General features: G+C 40.7%; 1 protein-coding gene across 4 annotated transcripts in view; it reads left to right on the top strand.

The window, feature by feature from the left end:
- The first annotated feature begins 704 nt into the window (after positions 1-704).
- The window catches only part of usp2a (ubiquitin specific peptidase 2a), a 36,371-nt gene continuing 15,508 nt past the window's right edge, over positions 705-21,567 (top strand). The window contains exons 1-2 of one of the 4 annotated variants that reach the window (XM_086035092.1): positions 705-908; positions 13,404-14,208. In XM_086035092.1, coding sequence (XP_085891218.1) covers positions 13,465-14,208 — 744 coding nt within the window. In that variant the 5' untranslated portion in view covers positions 705-908; positions 13,404-13,464. Of the gene's footprint in view, positions 909-5,313; positions 5,404-12,267; positions 12,340-13,403; positions 14,209-21,567 lie in introns of those variants that run through there. The other 3 variants (XM_086035089.1, XM_086035091.1, XM_086035090.1) reach the window with 3 other exon arrangements.

A 21,567-nucleotide genomic window follows, 5' to 3' on the forward strand; every position in this document is an offset into this window, starting at 1 on the left:
TATATATATATATATATATATATATATATATATATATATATATATATATATATATATATGTAGTGTGTGTGGGGGGTGCATATGTATTTGTGTGTGTGTGTGTGTGTTTTAGGTAATTTAGGTAAATTACATATCTAACATTCAGGAACTTTTATTGCTAGAGCTTAAGCATTTAAATAATTTTAATTTGGGGTGGATACATATTTCCATGTTCCCAATTCTTTTCTTTTTTTTTCTCGTCTCCCTGTCTTTCTGCCATTTCTATCTCTCTGAGATACCCGCTACTCTTCTTTTCGGATCAGCGTCTTGCCGCTCTCTGTAGCGACGCTCGCTGCATCTCTGCTGCATTTAATGCTGGAGCCATTTCCGAACAAATATACAATATACAATTTAACTTTATATTATCAATCATGTAAATTGCACAGACAACACTATAATAATTACTGTTTAAATGTATACTGATAGTGAGAGGGTGTGATAAATAGTTGCAGATTGCAGATTGACAAGTAAAACCAAATAAAAGTTGAATGATTTCTAGTTATCATTTTTCTAGCGAAAAAAAATCTGTGATGTTTACGTTCATCGTCATGACGACGGAGTCGGAGGCCGTTGGCCGCCGTGACTCGTGACGTTCTCCAAGAAGTGTTAACCAATCACAATCGAGCTAGGCTGCCGGTGTGACGTCACAATTAAAGAGAAACTACCGTTACTTGGTCGCTGAAACTCTGACTGCATCGAAGAAACGACTGGATTCCTGCATAGGCTTGATTGAACGCCCATTACTGCGGTCTTGCGTCCAACACCAGCGTCCACTGCAACTTATGTAACGGTGGAGAAAGCAGCACAAAGCCGCTAGCAAGCTACTTTTGGGAGGCGTTTTGCTGACTGGTCGTTTCTCCCGCTGCTTGGTGAGTAAATACGGTTGCCATCGCGCCGATGGAAGCGGGCGTCCAAGCCCGGTCCTCAAAACCCTGGAAACGTTGCCTTTTGAGTGCTAAATGAATTCATATCCTCCCACACGTCACGTATAAACGGAGATCGTTTTCATGAAATACGGCCGATCAATTGCACTACTAAGAGAAAAGTCTGAAAGTTCCACAAATCGTCGAAACAATGTGGGGCTCGAGCTTTCCGACAGCACTTTGCTATTGTTTGCCTAGCTTTTTTTTTTGTACGGTCACATATGCAGTTTTTGGTACCCTAAAGTTTTGTAAAGAACTGTGTTTACTTCTGTGTCGTAGAGTTAGAAAAATTGGCTAATATTTCTAACAGGATGTGGCTTACTCTAGTTGGCGATAGCTACTACTGTATAATACTGTGCAGCTTCAAAATTATGTTGAATGAGTTTGTGGAGCATCACTTTATGTGGTTGCCTTAAGTCCTGACGCACTCGCGCCACCATCCCCGCCCCCAAGTCTGATATTAGCCGGGCTAGGCTGGTTCTCTGTGCACGTTCGAGAAAATGTGTTCTCCACGCGTGATACGGAATCATGACAGCAATACTGCCAGAATGGACGTCACATCACCCAGTACTGTATTACTAATCTGAACGAGTGGCAGCACAGCACGAGTCATCATCATGCTGTAGGTTATGTGCTTAACTGTTGTCCCATCTGCCTCCTGTGTGCCATGTAACACAACACCTAGCCCAGTGCCCGTTCGCCACATCGCCACCGTCCTTTTCCACACACGTCATTTCTTCTTTCGGATAGGAAAATACCCCGATTTCAGTCAAAACACTTGTCCAACCACCCAGTAAAACACACGCACACACACACAAACACACTCTGCTCTATCAGTACTGTAAACGGGTACTAGTAGTTACACATTAGGTATAAGATTTCACGATCTCCTGATATCCAACTTGCAGTTGTAGTGGTGGGCAGCATGGTGGTCTAGTGGTTAGCACGTCTGCTTCACATTTCTTAGGTTCGTGGTTGGAAACTCAGCTCAGGTCCTTGCAGTTTGGATTTTCTCCCATGTTTTCATGAGTTTTTCAAAACATGCAAGTTAGATTTATCAAGGAATGAATGTTTGTCTAGATGTGCACTGCAATTGACTGGCGACCAGTATTGTTCGTGTTTCATGACCTCTTGCCAAAACTCAGCTGGGATACAGTTCAGGTAACTTGCAAACCTAAAGATGAACTGCTTTAGAAAATGGATGTAATACTCACATTGAACAGTATGTTTATTGTTTGAGTTTGGAGTGGCTGTCCTGTAAGTGAGTGGTGACCAGTCATGGGTGTAGCCGCCAGTCAGCTGGGATAGAGCCAGCCCCTCGCAACAATAAAAAGGAAAAGCAGTACTGTATATAAAATGGATGGATGTAGTTTAGAGTGGTGTTAAACTGGAATGCATTTTATTACGGTTTTTCTCAGTTGCTTTGGTACATTTCTCTGATCCTAATCGAATTTCACAAAAACTACTTGTTCAGTCTTCACATCTTTGTGTCACTTGTGCGCATCAAAAAAAGCAGTTTCTCATTTCTTTGAACAAGTTGCAAATACTTTGGCACATACATGCAAATGACTATGTCCAATTCTCTGCTGTTATCAATTGCTGATACAAGTGAAAGACCATCCTCTGTTGAATTGTCAATACAATATTGTGGCATTAATTCATCATATGTCTTTTCATACAAAATGGCTGAACAATTTGTCATGTTAGGCATATTTCTATACATTTGCATTAGACTTTTTTTCCCAGCTGAATCTTGACTTTTTCTAACGAAGGGAAACGTGTGAAGCATTAGATCAACCAATAATCAACCAGTTTTATAGCAAGTGAATGTAATTGTATAGATGAGAATTTGACTCCAAAGTCAGAAGACTGCACTGCAATTCCTACAATGTTGCATGTACAGTTTACCCTAAGAAACTTGTCCCATGTTCATGTTTCTACTTTTTTTTTTATTACTAGTTTTTGTCTTTGTGCTATGCAGTGCTGTGTTTTCCTTTCATAATGAGATGGTTTGTCAACAAATTACAGTGCAAACATAGTGAAATGTGAATCTTGCCAAGTCTCTTGCAATCGACCTTCCACATACACGAAGATGTAACTTTCAATTTTAATACTGAATTCGTCATTAAAACTTAAGCGGCAGTTTACACCAGAGCCTGGCTCCAGAGTACATTGTTATATTGGCGATTAAGCAATTTGAATGACTTATGGCTTGTACACAGCGACATAAATTGACTTGTTGTTTTGACGGCACTCATTTGTTCAGTGACAGAAATATTTACTTTGAACAGATGTGCGAAGGGTTTCTAGATAGAAAATGGCTTTTGCAGCGGAACCATGATGTTTTGCTATTTGTGCGAATTGTTTTGAGAAATGCAACTTACTGTTTTGCACATTTCCATTCTGATCTGAGATACGTACCAAAGCGACTGAGAAAAACTGTATTATATTATATTATGTATATTATATTATGTATGTTATATTATGTAATCATTATATATGTTATATTATATATATTATATAAGTTGAGGTACTCTCCAAATTGTCTAGTGGTGTGAATGCGAGCATGACTGGTTGTTTGTCTGTGTGCCCTGCAATCGGCTGCTAACCAGTTCAAGGTGTACTTTGCCTACTGCTCGAAGTCACCTGGGAAGGACTCCAGCATGTCCCTGACCAAATACCAGTAATTGTTAGCACAAAGCATTCGGATTTCTGCCTTTTACAACATCTGAACTTTATTTGTGGGTAAATAGAAACACATTAAAATAGTGTCAAGTGTGTGCTGACTGCCATTTAAATGAGTCTCATTGTGATTGGTTAATTCTGAACACAGCAACATCCCCAGGGTGCACACAAACATGCAGGCACATCACCTCAGTTGTTTCTTTTGACTTCTTTCTCAAAAATATATCTTTTTCTTTTTCAATTGAGTTGTAATATTTATGGGTCACAGTAATGGTGGATTTTGATGAAAAAATACGTAGAGAGAGAGAGATGCGTGAACTCAGTCATGCTATGTACATTGATTCAGTGACTTCACATTATTTCCTATGGCAACACTTGTTTTGAATTAGAATGACTTGGAAGTCAACCAGTGTCACTGAACAGATTGTGCTCTACTAGTCCACTGTTCTGTCTGTGTTACCACATTTTACTTAGCGGTGTGAAGTCTGAGTCCAGTACAAATACGGCAGCTCTGCTATTTGTAGTACCATGGCATTATTTACCAGGGATGACATGCCACGTGAGCTAACCTTTCTTATCGAATTATGTCGTCTGTGAACTGCTGACTTTAGCAAAGTGGGCTGCTTTGTTTTTTGGCCTAGCTCACCTTAAGCGTAATGCTGGTGCTCTAAAAGCAAACTGGAATGCTTCTGAGTGTTGAGTGACCCGCGGAGGTCATAGGTGTCTGCTATATTTACCAGCTCTGTAACTTGATCTGTGGCATTCTGGATGGCTGTGCTCATACTATCCTCTCACACTCTGGGGCCACAGCCTCGCAAGCAGCAGTCCTGTACTATCTGTCCATTGCTCGGACCGCTCAGAACAACAAGGGTGAGGACCTAATAAAGCAATTTGACTACTCTCTAATTTCGTAGTTATTGTTAAAGGTGCCCACTTTCCTCAGCTGCTGGCTACGTCTTCCTAATGAAGTACACTAATGATAGATGAAGAGGGAGTTCCTTGTTTTTTCTAGCCTGACAAGAGACCGCTAACTAAGGGGCAGCTCATGCCCTGAATAGTGAAAGTACATGATTTCTAGTTCTTGTGGCAGAATGCGAGCCTTGAAATAATGTTGAGCAATACAATGAAGCTTTCCCAGATGGAGTCAACCAACCAGTTGCCTTTACTTGAGCTCTAATTGTATTTTTTTTGTCTGTCATCAAGCTTAAATAGACATGAATTGGTGCTGAGGCAATGTGAGCCTGTTGTGAGAAACACAAAGACGGAAACAGTGGGTCTTTGCAATTGGCTAAATGATGGGTTTTTTAAACTCAGGGCCGGGATCCAAAATGATGGCCCAATTTTGATTCGGTGATTGATTTTTCATTTTTCAGACAACATTGTAAGCTATATTATCGACCATCAAACGAGCAAACAATTTGTTGTTGTTCTTTTTTTTGGCTTGGGGGATTTGAGCTGTAATAAATTTTGTTTCATGTTCTGGAACATTAGTTTATACATAATCCGTGTGCTCTGCCAGTATGGTTTATATTTTAGTAAATTTTGGTCACTAGGAGGAAACAATCCTGGTCTAAACTTTGGATTTGTTGCTATTTCACAGCTTTGTTGTGTTTTGTCAAACAACATCCAATGCGTCCTTATGTTTCCTCAGGTGGGATCAGATCACAAAGCCTGTGAGTGTGTGGACAGTGTGGGTCAGAAAAAGCAGGGCAAGTAGCCCAGGAGCCTTCACAGTCTATGGGACCTGCTACGGCAGGTAACCGTGTCACACACGTGATTTGAAACATTGCTGTCAGAGTGCACTGGGATAGGATATGTGGATACGTGTTCTAGTAATGTACTGTCATGCAATACGTTTTCACGCACTAAAGAAAATCTAATTACATGATGTACTGTAGATATGGTACAAAAAAATTAAAACCACCTACCGTATTTTCCGGACTATAAACTGTTACTTTTTTCCTAGGTTTTGAACCATGCGGCTTATAGAACGGTGTGGCTATTCTGTGGATTTTTCCTTCCACCGCTAGGGGTGGTCTAACCCGAATCACAATAAAATACAATACAATTGCCCTTAACAGGATGTGACTGCAGGTGGAGGAGTTCAACAGGCGGGGGCGCTGTGCACTATATTATGACTTAGATGGTATTCGAAAGCACAGCAATAAAAGGTGGACGTAACTACAAACTGGAGTGGCAGTGGGTAGTAAATACTGTTTATTTTCTCTTGGTTCTGTTCCGTTTTAATCAGCAAAGTTGCTGTCGTGTTAAAAAGCACTTTTAGGAAGGAATCTGTTCAGGTACATACATGTACATTTACAGTTCAAAATCGTTCTGGAAATGCAGTAAATATCGAATTTTTCAACATATTTACTTTCAACAATAAGATGATATTCAGATTTGGGAGGCGTCCCAAGTTTAAAAAAAAACAAAACAAGTGCAAACTGTCAAGTCCCCATAAAAGCAGTAAAGGCATCAACAGTATTTTCACTTGTGAAGGCAGCACATCATCACCAAACTGCCAAAATTGTCAAATAGTGTGCAAAATCTGTTCTCTCAATAATTAGTGTTTATTCTTGCTCATAACTGTACATTTCCCTCTTGCTAACCTGCTTAATTCTGAGTAATGACTTTTTAAGTACCGCTATGTTTGTAATTGGGGCATGATACCTGTTTGTTTGAATCAGAGGATGACAAAGTCAGACGTGACTATCTTCCTAGAATGCGAGAAGGCAATCGTAGTCAGACACAGCATAGTCCATGTTTGGTGAAAATACGTAATAGGATGTGACTTACCTACTGCAGTTTGTGTAAAAGAGAAGCTCAAGCAAGCAATGTTTGACCAAACACTGTGTATGCTGCCTTTGCTGTATGGTTGTTGTTCCTTCTTGCAAAAATCCATATCGTCTATATATTATCTGATTAAATTTAACTATTTAACAGAACTTTGACATGCAGTGGTCACATTGCTAATTGCAAAGTTATTGCCCTCCACCTGCATGGGAAAAATACTTTATGCTTGGGCTGTTTATTTTTCCCCTCTTTTTCTTCCACCTTTGTATCCAAGTAAATATTTTATTTCTCGCTGTTTCTGTGTGCCACTCAAATCGTTCAATGCTGCAGTAATGTGTTTTCACTCGACACCTCTAATTTGTTTTACAACACTGCGTTACTCACCAAACCATTTCTATTTTTTAATGTTCCCAGGGTCTTCACTCAGAAGCACCTCGATTTCGCTCTTCGAATATTTATTGGTCTTTTTGTCATTGACAGCCACGATTCACAAGCCATTGATCAGTAGACTAACTCATTGATAAGCGTTTTCATTCGTTGGTTTTGCAGACCTTTCATGATAGAATTTGGACATGAGGGTGGCGACATGAGGTGGAAGCTTCAGAGTACATTACCATGTGAAATGCGAAAGTTGCATGCAGGTGTGTATCTGCACATTTGTATAAATAAGAACAGCACCAAAGTCCTCTTTTTAAAAAAACACATGCCCTGTACCTTTTACAAGTTAGCAACGAGCTATCTTTCTTCAAAAAGACACTAGAAAAAAACAGGTCCGTTCAGGCAGTCAGTTGGATAGTGTAAAAGTGAAAGTGTTTATTCACAGGGCTCAAACATTCATTCATTCATCAAAAAAAACAACAACAAAAAACGCGCAAACGCTTATCGGCCCACCAGCCTTCATCAGGATGTTGGATATCTTTCTTATTGAATCCCCCAGGTAAACAAGCTCAATGGGCATCATTGTCAAATGACATTAGCAGAGGTAGACATTGATTGGACAAAGGTCAAATTGCACCGAGTGCATGTAAACTTGGAATTCATATCGAGGTGTGAAAAAGTGGAGGGAAAGTCACCTGATTCATTTTTGCGTATAAATGTACTTGAGTGATTAATCCTTAAATGTAAAATGGTTTTAAACCATTGACTCTCAGATTAACATGTATTAGTTGATCACAGAAAACAGAATGAGAAGCAGTACAATAGCTGTAAAGGTATATTATTGTGCAATCTTGTCTCATTGACCAATAGATTAGCGCAGTGAGCCAACCATGCTTCTAGTAGGCTGCCAAGGCGACAGCACCAATCACGGTAGCCAGCAACTTCAATCCTCCATGAGATAAATGCCGAGCAGTTTTAATTACCCCCAGATGATTATAATGGAAAAATTATTAGTACGAATTTTTCCCTTTTTATGGTGCTTTCACACTTAATCCTTCATACATACATACAATGGGGGACTTTGGGGCTTTTCTCAGCAATTTTAAGTGAGATTAAAAAAAACAGATTAATTAGATCAATTAATTACAGATCATAATTAATTAATCTCTCATTTTTCTCTAACCAAAACTTTGTCTAGCCTGCCTCCATGTAGAGTTTGATAGCTTGCTGCCCTAGACTTGCCCAGAGCATGAAAACAGAGGCCATGGAGAGAACTGTAATTAAATGTGACGGATGGAAGGCAGGATACTTTTAATGTGTGCAGCAATCATTAGGCTAATATATGTTCAATCAAAGGTGTGCCCATTTCCAAGCCCTTTGTATTAGCACTTAGGTTTGCATTCGGTTTGATTTACTTGAATTCATAGCGAGCACATTTGAGACTCGAATGGGGCTTAATACATAGTTGCATTGTGTTGAAACCGTTGCAGGAAATAGCTGGATCAGGTCCACCTGTGGCTGCTGAGATCAAGTTGTCAAGTAGCAAAGCCAAGATTAATGTGAAGCAGTTTGCAGCTGATGACTGAAGGCAAGCAAAGAGAGGCATCAGAGGGGCCTCAGCAATGTCCTATCTGCTCACATTTCAGAGTAAATATAGACGCTTGTCAGAGCCGAAACCCGCACAGCTCCGAGACTATCATCTCAACTCCATGTGTTTTCAATCATCATTATATTATATACCTTGTGATATATACCTTGAATATATCTTGGGCAGTAAAACAACAGTGGAACCTCCAAAGTGGAACACGATGTGTTCTGTGTCTGTTGTTGGTTTTTTTTTTTTCATTTTAAAACAATTCCCACTGTAAAATATTGAATTGTTCCTGGCTCAACTATCGCCATCAAAAACAGTTTTAAAGCGGAAGTCAACCTAAAAATGTTTTTTTCAAGAATATGTTCCCAGCAGGCCCACTAGTTGAAACACGGCATTCTGGTAGATTTTGCGTTTGTGGAATATAAGTTAAGCAGCAAAATGCACTCATTTTTAGCCATCTCTGGGGGCGGCCATTTTGTCTTCTGTTGACTGAAAATGACTTCACAACTGCTCACAACGACCAATCACGCTCAGATTCAGAGAACAGGTCAGCCGTTATTGGTCGTTGTGAGCAGTTGTGATGTCATTTTCAGTAGACAGAAGACAAAATGGCCGCCCCCAGAGATGGCTAAAAACGAGTGGATTAACACTTATATATTCTTGAAAAAAATATGTTTGGGTTGACTTCCCCTTTAAGTAACATGTTAACTTTCGAAATTGTAATAAGAAACTCAAGGTACCATTGTGGAGAAAAAAAACCTAAACTAAAACTGCTTAAAGGCGAAGTCAACTCCAAGATTTTCTTTACGAGAATTCGTTATATGAATGCCCACTAGTCTAAACATGGCACTCTGGTTAATATTGTGTTTGTGGAATATGAGTTAAGCAGTAAAATCTACTCGTTTTTGTTCACTTGCTGTCGACTGAAATTGACATCACAGTTGCTCCGGGCTCAGCTAACGACCAATCAAGGCTCAGCTTCAGAGAACAGGTTAGCCGTGATTGGTCGTTACCTGAGCCCTGAGCAGTTGTGATGTTATTTTCAGTTGACAGAAGTGACAAAATGGCCGCCCCCTGAGATGGCTAACAAGGGGTGGATTTTGCCACTTAAACTCATACTCTACAAACACAATGTTAATCAGAATGCCGTGCTTCAACTAGTGGGCCTGCATAGAACATATTGTTGAAAAAAACTGTTTGTGTTGATTTAACTTTAATGTGTCAACATAAACACAAATACAATGGTAGTCATAGAAACTACCAACTAGCTCAATGAATGAGAATGACTGAGAATTCCAAAGTATCCAAAGAGAGTGTCTGTGTGTTGTCGTTTCCTTGGCTACTCTCCTCTCAAGAGTGAAATCCATAGTGTTCTCTGTCTCGTACTGATCCACACTCTCAGTAATCCCCCCCAACTCAGCCCCATTTTTGCTAGAACTTTTGAGGTTCTGGTAAATGTGAAGTTGGGCAATAAAGAGGGGAAATAGTAGTCTAGTCTTTATATGCAGTCATGGAAGAAATTATTAGACCACCCTTGTTTCTTCATTTTCTCTCTTCATTTTCTTGCTGTTTTTAAATGCCTGGCACAACTAACGATACATTTTTTGGCCAAATATAAGGATAACAAAAATAGCTCATAAGAGTTTAATTTATGAGCTGAAATTTGTCCGTTTTCGACGCTTTTCTTAATAACCATCAAAATCATGTGGTGTCATCACTAGCTATGGAATTACGGTATTTTGCTAAAAAAAACAGTGCTTTTAGAGATTACATGTTTTTACAGTGGATTTGACAGAACAGTTAAGATGTGATTTGAAGTGTAGACGTTTCCCCCAAATATAGGATTTTCCATGTAGTAATTACAACCATTTTATGCAAAATACTTTGATTTTAGGCAGTCAAAAGTATTTGGACAATTCAAACATTTGTAAACGTTACAAACTCCTTTTCACTCAATGACTGCCTCAATACTGGAGTCGATGGACATTGCCACATTTTGATTGAAAGTGAAATTAGCAATTTCTGCTGCTTGTTGCATTCTTCTGCATTCACTTTTATCTTCATGACCTGAAAAGCCTTCTCTATTGGGTTGAGTTTTGGCCAACGAAGAACATTCAATTTGTTTGCCTTCAAAAATCTTGTCAGAAAACTGGGTCGTTGCACTAATGCCATGCGAACTGTTTCACGGTTGCCAAGTTGTTATTAACCTGTCAAGTACTACTCAACACAATAGCCATTGCAGCCTGGCCTGCATTTGTGTTTTGGCCAGCAGTAAATGTTGGCTTATCACCAGAATGCCACCTGCCTGCCTACTTCATTTCTGAATAATTGATAAATGTTTGGACTGAGAGAAAGCCAAAGAAAGAGAGAAATTGTCAGAGACCTATGAGGAGGGGAAATTGCTGTACTGTAGGTGTACTCAGAGGGTAGGCAAGATGCCAAAGAGCAAGAAAGGATACTGTATGCAGCACTAAGATACATTGAGGCAGATATAGAAGAAATATGAGCCTCCCTCACTGAACACATGCGGATAAGCAACACCAGACACTTTAATTTATTTAAATGCTGCTACACATGAAGCTACCTTGGATCAGAACAGCAACAGTAGTGAGCGGCTGGCTTTACTTCCAACAACTTTGGACTCTCGCACTGAAGCTGTGGAAGGACGTACCAATCCATAAGATTGGGAGATGTCTGAATTGCAAGAGAATTCATTTGGAGAATGAAAATACATTCATATGTATTATGTTTATTATCGATTTGATTTTGGACACTAAAGGTGATTTTGAGATCTTTATTTAAAGGGATCCTACTTAAATCGTTAACAAACAAGCACCAACTACACAGCAATCATGTTCACCGTGTTGACGATAAGCTTTTGTCTAGAAGAGCTTAATGATGGGCTAGAGTTTCTTTCTTTCTAGTGCCAACAGAGAAAGTGACACGTGTAATATGTGCAAAGCTAATACCAAAATGTGGCAATATAATGTGTTTGATTTTTTTTTTTCAATAGAAAATATTAAAGTAAAGAGATCGGGTCAATCATAAAAAGAATTCATACAGTGGTGCCTTGAGATAAAAGTGAACCAACTGATTTTTGGGGGGAGCGATACGAGCAGTCGTTCTGCAGTTTTTTGTTTAGCAAAAATCGGAAATATAAGCCCTCAACTCATTTTACAGCAAGCAGCACTTTGGCAGATAGTGAATAACTCTTAAAAAAAGAGGCCTCAAGCTGTATAATGTCACGGCAGAACATGCAAACTCCACACAGGAAGGCCGGGCTGGATTCAAACCCACGACCTCTGCACTGTGAGGCGGACGAAGTTACAATTACAATTGAATAGTTACAATTTGTTTCACCCTCACGCAAGGAAGTTTGAAGGCTGTCAGGTCGGCCGTCTCTGCTGATGACGTGTCCCTTATTTTTATTTCAGGGAGTTGGCAACCCTACTCAGTAGCCCCCCCGTTGATGTTACCGTTTGTCATCAGGAGCCTACTTGATGTGCATGCGCAGTAGTGATAACACGGGTCCGTCGTGATGTAACAGAAAAGCTATGGCTAACTGTATAATGGTTAGCTGGAATTTGCATCGGAGCCTGAATGTTTAAGCAAGCTAATGATGTTTTACGTAGCAGCAGGTGCTTGCTGGTGCAATAAACTGCAATTTACCTACAGATCCGATCCCAAAAATTATCACTAGCTGGTCGATCATCAAAATAATGTTTGTGACATCCCAATTTCGACCGTGAAAACTTTATCTTAATCGGCCATCACTATCTTCTGTTCATGATTGTGTGCAATGCATGGCACGGTAGGATAAACACATGCCATTCGTGTGCAACTCCTCCCACTTGACGACGAAGCCAATCAAACCGTCTCTTTCCAGCAGTTGTGAGTGTAGCAGTGTGTGAGTGTGGCAGGCATACGGTAAGAAGTTCAAGTAAATTCTGGGTCAATATGGTGTGTTTTGTAGCAAGAAGAGAAACGAGTTGAAGTTGTTTAGTTGTTGATATCAGTTCATTCATATGGGTTATTTTTTGGGGGCGAATTTAGGTTCAATAATTAGTAGTCTAGTCTTACTCAATAGAATTTTCATTTTTCATGTGTTTTTTTTTTTCTCTTTTTCATATTTCGTACCTTGGCTTGAATAGATTTTATGGACATGCTCTTACATTACCGATTGGAGTCGTTAGTGGAGAAAAAAACAAGTCTCGTTAAAAGTGTCATTATTTTTATTATTAATTTCCATCTCAAGTCAACACGTCCATGATGGTTTTAACGTTGTCTTTAGTTTCTTTGCGTCTGGCACACTCGTCTCCATGCAGCCTAAAATTGTCTTCACGCGTCACCACACGCGACTTTTTTGCTCACATTTACAGTTTTAATCTGCACGAATTACAAATTACGTGTATCGTTGCTCTTCATGACTATATCAGTCCATTATTTGTTTCAACTGAGAAAGTGTATTCGGAGTGATTAAGAGTGGAGCTCACACACACGCACACGATGAGTGCAATAAATTAAAAGGTGGCCGTAGAAATTAAATGGACAGCAGGTTCAGTTCAACACGAAAATAAACAACCAAAACGTGAGAGGGCTCTGGTCTTATGTCGTCGCATTAAGACGCCAGGCAGTTCTGTGAAAGTCGGCGGTACCTAAGTCAGTTGCACGTTTCAAAGTGACGCGAGGGGGGTCGGGGGGCTGGTTCACAACAGTGACGCGTCCCGGGCTCCCTGACCCACCGTCCACATGTGCTGGAATAGCACCGTTGAAGTGAACATTGTTTGGGCTGTTTAAAAAAAAAAAAAAAAAGACAACAATGTGTGTAAGTGTCCATTTGGTAACTTATTTAAACTGTTTTTTTTTTTTCAGTTTAACGTGAAGTAATAAGATGACATTTTATTTTATTTTTATTTTTTTTGCTGTAGCATTTCTATTTAAGAGGGGCCGATGAACTAACACTCCTTTTTGTCTCTTTGCTGTGGCTGCAGTCGATGCAGTCTTCCGCAGGCCCTCTTTTCCTGTGGCTGAGAACCCAGCAGCACCAGCAACATGTCCCACGTCTCCTCCACTGCCAAGCGCTATGCTGGCCCGTCCTACACCAGCCACTACAGCTCCTACAGCTCCCCCTTAACCCCAAGCTTTAGCTCCTACGGCGAGCGTAACAGGTTGTCCTCCTACAAGTCCCCTGCCTCCTCTACCTCTTCCTCAGGTTACTCCTCTTCCAGCTATCTAAGCAGCTCCACGGGCCGCAGCCGCAACTACAGCGCCTCCCTGGACCCAGACCGGGGCCGGGTAATCCCACGGACGGACATCCTTGGAAGTAGCAGCAACCGCCGCAGTGAAAGCCTCAGTCGAACCCCTGTCAAGAGCTATGCAGGTTCTGGACTTAGTGGGGGGTCATCCTACACAACGTACAGTTCTTACTCTTCCCCATCAGTGCAGTCCAGCTACCTCTCCTCTTCACCGGTGGCCTCCAGAATGTCGCTTAATCGACGAAAATCATCATCCCAGAGTGACTTAACCAGGGACTTGGCTGCTCTGGGCCTCAATGACACCTCCTCCAGCCCTTCCGCCTCCTCCAGCGCCTCGAGGAGCTGTCGCACTCGGACCAGTGAGGTGGCTAACACGTATGGCACTAACTCCTCAGGCCTGCCACGGAGCACTACTCAGGAGGCCGTCTCATGGAGCTCCACCAAGGAAGGCTTCAGTAGCAGCAGCAGCAGCAGATCACACAATTCAGCAGCGTGGGAGCCGAGCACGAGTGGAGTATGTCCCCCCGCTAGAGACTCCACAGTAAGACCACCCTGTTCTTGCACACACTGAATTGAAATAATCCACTATTAATACTGATGCATTCACATACAATAGAATGTCCCTAATGCCAACTGAATAACAATAATCTAATCATGTACAAACCAATCGTGATTGTTGTGTTGATAGAGTAAGTGGCTTGGGACAAATGACCTCTTAACCGTCGATACCTGACGTCTCCTGACCCAATGCAATTAGCTAATTTACACCTCCAATGAGCGAGGTCTGTATGCGTCATCTTTAAACTATGTTTGTGACACAAGCTTCCTTGAGGGCAGAAAGCACACACAACCCATCCCTCCGAGCTTCCAATTAGCACATACAGTGCATGTTTGCTGGAGGGTGAGAAAGAGAAACGTTATGTAATACAGTACACAGTGATTAGTTCATTTTCAGAAAAATATGAGTTCAGGGGAACTTCCAATACCAAACTCGACAAGTGATACGACTGGGCGTTCAATGTAAAAAATGCAATCAAAACTTGCAGTTCAAATTCGTTATCATCCGTGACCACACGTGAGACTTGTGGACTCAGAATACTTATTGCAATACAGCAAAGGGTCTGAGTTTTCTGTACAAAAGGGGCAATTCATTGAACACATGTTCTAATTTCAGCAAGCAGATGTAACTGTGATAACAAAATGTATCAATTCCTGCAATACTTACAAACGCCACTTGGTGAGACTATTGCGCTGTGAACACTTCCCTGCTTCCTCATCATTCGATTAGTGTCTGTTGACAGTCTTACAATGTTGAGCAGTTTGTTTTACTCTACATTTTGGAACAAATTAATTTACTCAATATGTCCCATGGAAAACTGCCTTTGAATTAGAACAACTTGGACCAACCAGGGTCACAGAACAAATTGTTAATCTGTAAGCACAATTGTTCTAAAATCTTGAAACTAAATCTGTATTACCCAAATAATTGCTAAACTACACATCATGCTCCAGTATTTTTAATTTCAAAAGTATTTGTATTCTTTCCTTGAGCGGTACTGGTCACTATAGTGTATTAAAGGAACAAACATATGCTCATCCACTATCTTTCAAGCTTTTTTTTTTTAGAATCAAGAACAGTTGTTTTTCCACATGCTTCACTGGTTCTGTTATTTCAGTGATTCTGACTTTTTGTCATTTCAACAATACAGTATGGTACTCAGCAGCCAGAACACAGTGATCACACTTTTCGTCTTCGTCATCTGTGGTATTTTGCGGTAATATAAAAACAACCCAAAAGGTATAGACAGAATATTGCAGATGGTTCAATGTCCAAGTGTTTGACATTTTGAGGCATAATATTCAGCTTTGGAACTTTTACTGTGTTTGCTTTAAACAGCTCTAAAGGTTGATCTAAAATGTGTTTAAATATTAACAAGTTAGCAGGTCTGAAAACGTGTGAGCCTATGAGAGCCTCTCATACAATATTCTGGGAACTGATGCTGTTATTGTGGCACTCCTGACTGATCCCCCATGTGACAATCTTTTTATACTGCTTATTACTGTCACACGATGCTGGAGCCTATTCCAGCTGACTTGAAATGAGAGGTGGGCTGCAGCCTGTACTGATCATCGGTCAGTTTCAGGGCTGACCCAGTCTCGTCCGCCTTTGTACAGATTTAAACTGCCTCGCACCTGTGTCACTGGTGTGGTTGTGACGCGTCTTTATCACACGTCACAACCACACCAGTGACACTCTGATGACGGTGGAAGTACACGCCGAAACATGTCAGCTAATTAAACGACCTAAAATCACGATTGTCTGTTGTATATGATCCAACCAAAATATAGATCTACCTTCCAGGTAGAGCAGGGGTGGCCAAGTCCGGTCCTCAAGAGCCACAGTCCAGCCTGTTTTAGGTTTATCCCTACAGCAACACACCTGATTCAAATCATCAGGCTCATTATCTTAACCTAAAACAGGCTCTTGAGGACCGGACTTGGCCAACCCTGAGGTAGAGTATGTTTTGCGTATTTGTAGTGTGTAGGTCATACCCACTACAAATATGCAAAACATATTTTCAAATATATTGAGGATTCTTTATTTGCCATGTATGTTGATGTACTTTGCATAACCGCATGAACCAATGTTGCACAACACAACATAATTAACTATGAACATTATTATTTTTTTTATGTTATGCCGCCCATTGATTGGGTGCGAGACTCCAGTTCCTTTTACAGATGTTTATTGCTCAGCAAAAACCGTTAAACACCAACACACCATAAAACTAAAAGTTCCGACATACAACATATAACAACATATTATATTTATGACAAAGATAGCTTTGCTTGGCGTCAAAGCTAATCACGAGAGACAATGCAAAATAGTGCTGACCACTTTTCCCTGCTTTCAACCAATAGCAGTCTTCTCCCAGAGATAATCCTTGGTGTCAAAAATGTGATGCTTCAACAAACTTGTTATATTAACTTTGTATATTCACTCAGCTTTGGCAAAACATTGAGGAATGACGAGGAAAAAGTAAGCAACGCGTATGGTGAATGCCGCAAGTGCTTCTCAGTCTCTGCGTAAAGCTTACGGTGATGCTGTAAGACGCAACTTCCGGTAAGACATTTTCAAAATAGAGGCATCGTATTTCAAAATACAGACGGTAGCCATTACAAATGTCGTGCGATCTAACAATAATACTACCTTTGCGATCGACTGGTAGATCGCGATCGACGTATTGAGCACCCCTGGTCTAGATCTTGAAGTGTTTTATGATTGATTACATCAGAAATCAAATGTTACTACCATCTGATATTAAGGCTCCACAATGTGTTCTGAAGACATCATTCTGTTCCTCAAGAGTTACACAAGAAGACTTCATTCTGTCCTGGGAGTCTCCCCCACATTCCCTTGAAGTCACATGTGTGTTTTAACAGCATTTAATCTTAGCGTAGGAATGTCGATTCAAGGTCCATTGTCAGTACATATTCATCATTTTCTTGCCAGTTGAACCTTACGACATGTTTTGTCCTTTAAAAGATGGCTGGCTTCGATGTTGTTTTCTAATTCACATGAGAAAATAACAACGCTATCACTCAGTACTGGACGCCTCAGTCCTTCAAAATGAAATTGCGGAAACTCTCATTCAGACCTGTTTGTTAAGCTTTCTGTTCAGCTCCTGTGCTATCAATACAGCACAAATTATAAGCGTGTATACAGGAGAGGCTATATGCTACATTATCGCCCTTATTACCTTGGAGTTCCCGTGGAACATTCTAGTCTCCTACATATAGAGCTGGAATGTGTTGCATGCATATTTGTTGTGTACACAAGTAGTTTGGAACTTGAGATTCCTGTTGGGATTACGACAGTCCTCTTCTGAAAATTACTTTGGATTTGTTCATTGATCAGTAGGTTTTGAAATGAAGCTGGGGGGGAAAAGCTTGACCCTTGTTATAGATAGCTTGTTGCCAAGATGTCTTGATTTAATTTCAGTCAAACGTTTGTTTGTTTGCCATTTCACCATGTGACAACATAGAAAGAACACAAACCCGATGTCCAAATTAGCTGTGTAAACATGGTATCACTTCTCAAGAATTGCCTTGACTGTACAGTATGTCTGAAAACGTCATATTGCTAAACAACCCCATATTTTAAGTCACAACAACAACAACAACATTACTTTCTTCTCACATGTCCTAATCTTATGGTGTGGCAGAGCTGGATCCGATCAAAATATTTTTTATTTTTGTTAAGTATTTATTTTATTTTATTTAAATACGTGCAGCACTTTGTAAGAACATTGTTTTTTAAATGTGCTATATAAATAAAATGGATTGGATTGGAGAGTGTAAAATCAACTATAGTCTGTCCTTGCCCCAGCGTACACTGCTTTAGATTAGTCATACATTGACATTATACGGTATCCGTTGCAGATATTACGGTTTACCATCCTCTCGTTTGGTGAATTATGGCAGTCAGGATGGCTGCCGCAATTCACCAAACAGTAGTCATAGGCTATGTTTACACTGCAGGTCAGTTCCAGTTGTTTTACTTATATGTGACTTGTACAGTTGACCCCAGCTAATCACAGTTCTCGGATTTGCATATTTGTGAATTTTTCCCCCAATTTTTTCATATTATTTCATATTAGTTTTCACAAGAGTGTTATTTTTTAGAACGCCAAAAAATACAATAATGCAGCAGTTACTTAAAGCATGCTGCTGAACACCGATTGATGGGCTCACCTAATGTTGTTTTTCTTGAGAAAGGAAAAAAAAAATATGACAAACACCATGCTATTTCTTTCGTGCTTCTTCCGCGCAGCTAACTAGGACTCAAAATTTAGCACCGACACTGTCAAATCTGAATGTGATGGTGGAATAGAATGTCACGTTCTTTGCGTGTATTAGTCCTGATTGTGTAGCCAGACTGAAACAAAATCATAATGCATCTCTGGTATTGTTCCGTTGCCAGGGCAAAATGTGAAGGTGGGCCGCATCCGGCCCACGGGCTGTAGTTTGGAGACTTACGACCCAGGGAGTTAGAAACAGAGAAATGAGATGAGCCCCTACACATAGGACTATATGTATGTATGTAAATATAATTTTGTCAATTTTAACAAGCTAGAAAAGTGTTAACACCATCTAGTACTTGGTTGAAATTTTATATTTTAACAATGAAAATACACTAACATTCACTTATAACTCAAAAATGTTTTTTTTCCACCTTACCCATCCAACCTCAGTTTCTGAACAGATAGCGTGATCTGCACAGAGCTATACCTTTCAGACATATGGCTTGGCGGTGTAAGTCGGCCTACCTAGGCAAATTTCTTAACTTGCGCACCTCAGTACGGGCATATTATTGTCATTATCAGGACTCATTTTTGCTGCATTTAACCGTAGGACTATATAGGTAGGGTTTGGCTTTTGTTTTTTCTAGCTTGGAAGCACAGGTGGTCAGACAATACCGCTGTACTTTTTTAAATTGGAATGACAGAAGCAAGATTTTGTTATGCACCTGTGTTAGTGTAATATTATTAAAGCCAAGGTGCTAGTAACTAACTGGATGAGTGTGGTCTGTCTGCCAAATTCCCACACACGTTAAACTAGAAACACAAAAATGAGAAGATGTGCCAGTTTTACGCCGAGCGCACGTGCACCTGTCAATGAAAGTAGGGCCCAAATAACTGTGTGTGTGCGCGTGTTTATTGAATAGCAAAATGTGAACCCACCCACAATTTTAAACACTGCTTTTTACTTGGGTTTATTCTTGCTTGTATTATGAATGTGTTGGGCAAATCCGAATGAAAATCTGCTTATGTTCAAGAATTAATGTAGGCATTGATTGGAAGAATGGGAATTGAATGGGGGACATTGAAACTGGCCGTTCACCCTGGGCATATACTATACTTTTCACGCCCAAGGCCAATACAGTCAGCACCCCTGAACTTGTGAACCTAGAATCGACCCTGCTGTTAATGCACATTTCAGTCGGGTACAGAGTTTCAGCAGTGTGTAACAGGATCATTTCCATTTTTGTTGTAATTTGGTCGTTAATGCGTCATCTCACTCAGGTTTGGTTTAGTGGAGGTGTCGGCCATGATCAATCCATGGTCTTCTTGGACCACAGCCTGAACCCCCCCTGCTGATGTCTTTACATTAGTGCGGAGGAAACTGGTCTCTGACGTAGACGGCTTGACCGGAGGCGGGCGCTGACGTGTTTGGTAGGCAGTCCCAGTTTAGTGGACGTTTAAGGGGTGGAACTAGCGTGCTGTCAAACGGAATGAGATTCAAAGATAGTACTCGCTTTAGGTGGAAACTGATACAACAGGCAGCTGCCGCCTTGCAATAGCTGGTTTTGTGTTTTTTCGTTTTATTCTATTACGTGTGCTTCTTTTGCTAGCGTGTCCCTGTCCTCGTGTTGTTATTTTAAAAACGAGGTGTAGGAAACGATATCTATCCGGCGTTTTGCTGTTTTAATGAATGACAGAGAGCGTACTACGACACACCAACAGAACACGACTGTTAGCCAGCAGGAGCGCGTTTTAGACAACCGGCATTCGTCGACTCGCGTCCGTGAGCGGCCGGCTCCATTCTTCCCTCAGCATGCCGAGCATGAGGCAGACATACACGGTCACCGTTCCCGAGGAGCCTCCGGCAGCCGCATTCCCCTTTCTTAAGCAAGAGATGCGCAGAAAAAGCAGCATGTCAGGCTCGGTGCTGGTCTCAGCCTTCGTGGGGCTCCTCATCAACCAAGCCAAGGTAAGCGAGACACAGTGCCCGCTACGCTCTTGTTACGTCACACATCTAAACACGACCGTTTCATCTGCTCAAATTTATTTCCATAGTTCTTTAACGCTGCCACGTTAAGATACAAAATTACTGGTTTTCTAGCTCAAATCCGGCACGAGTAGGTTAACAAGCAGTCACGCAGTTCCACTCATTGGTTTTGTTGCGTCAGTTGCGGAGGTCGGTAAATCCATGCTTTACGACGGTGATAATTCATAAAATTCACCTTGTAAAGATTCCTTGTATGTATTTTCTGGGAAATTGTGTCAGGTTGACGATAAAGTGAGTCATAAGCCGCTCTCTTAAGCCGCTGTACGCCACTGTGCCAGGAGGTAGCGGTAGGCCCGCACTAGCAGGTCACTGATTATATAACCACGCTTAATCCTTCCTCACTATAGGCTCCACTACAACTGCTCTTACTATATTGCTCTTATCTGTGAGGCTCTTTGCTTGCTTTTGCATTGGCCGTAAATAGAGCGGAAACCCATCAAAACAGGCATTCATTCATGCTTATTATGTACTGTATTATGTACTCGAGATGTTCACGCTAGTGTCTGAAGTAAAATATTCACGATCAATGACAGGACTGGTGAAGGGTCCTTCAAGAAATGTACTCAAGAATTGTCCTGTCATGTTTACTTGATAACATTTGTGGGTACCCAAAGGTAGTGTTTTTGTACCCTTGACTGTTAGATTGTGGGAGCATAGTGTGAAAAAGTTACAAATCCCTAATGTCCAATATTTATTTCACCATTAAGCCGTGCATTAAAATGTACAATGTCAGCAATGTGTTGGTTAAGGTGTAAAAGCCTAATTAACCCACACGCTTGTGGTAACATTTATACATTTTATAGGTTAACAAAATCAAATAGTGAAAAGTAATTTGTATGAAAGAACTAATACTTGTCTTAATACGTACAATTAGCATGTATTAACATGCATCTTCGTAAACAAAAGTAAGAGTAGGGTAAAAACCTGTGTTGTTAAATGGGAAAAAGAAAAATGCTATTTCCTACCCGCAGCTTTGTGTTGAGAATGCCACGTGCCGGCTTCTGTTATGTCATGTGAAATCATATTAGTGTGGACTCTGGAGCGAGCC

This window comes from Filicampus tigris, chromosome 7, assembly GCF_054856515.1.
Source record: "Filicampus tigris isolate MCC_2025a chromosome 7, RoL_Ftig_1.0, whole genome shotgun sequence".
Taxonomy (NCBI): domain Eukaryota; kingdom Metazoa; phylum Chordata; class Actinopteri; order Syngnathiformes; family Syngnathidae; genus Filicampus; species Filicampus tigris.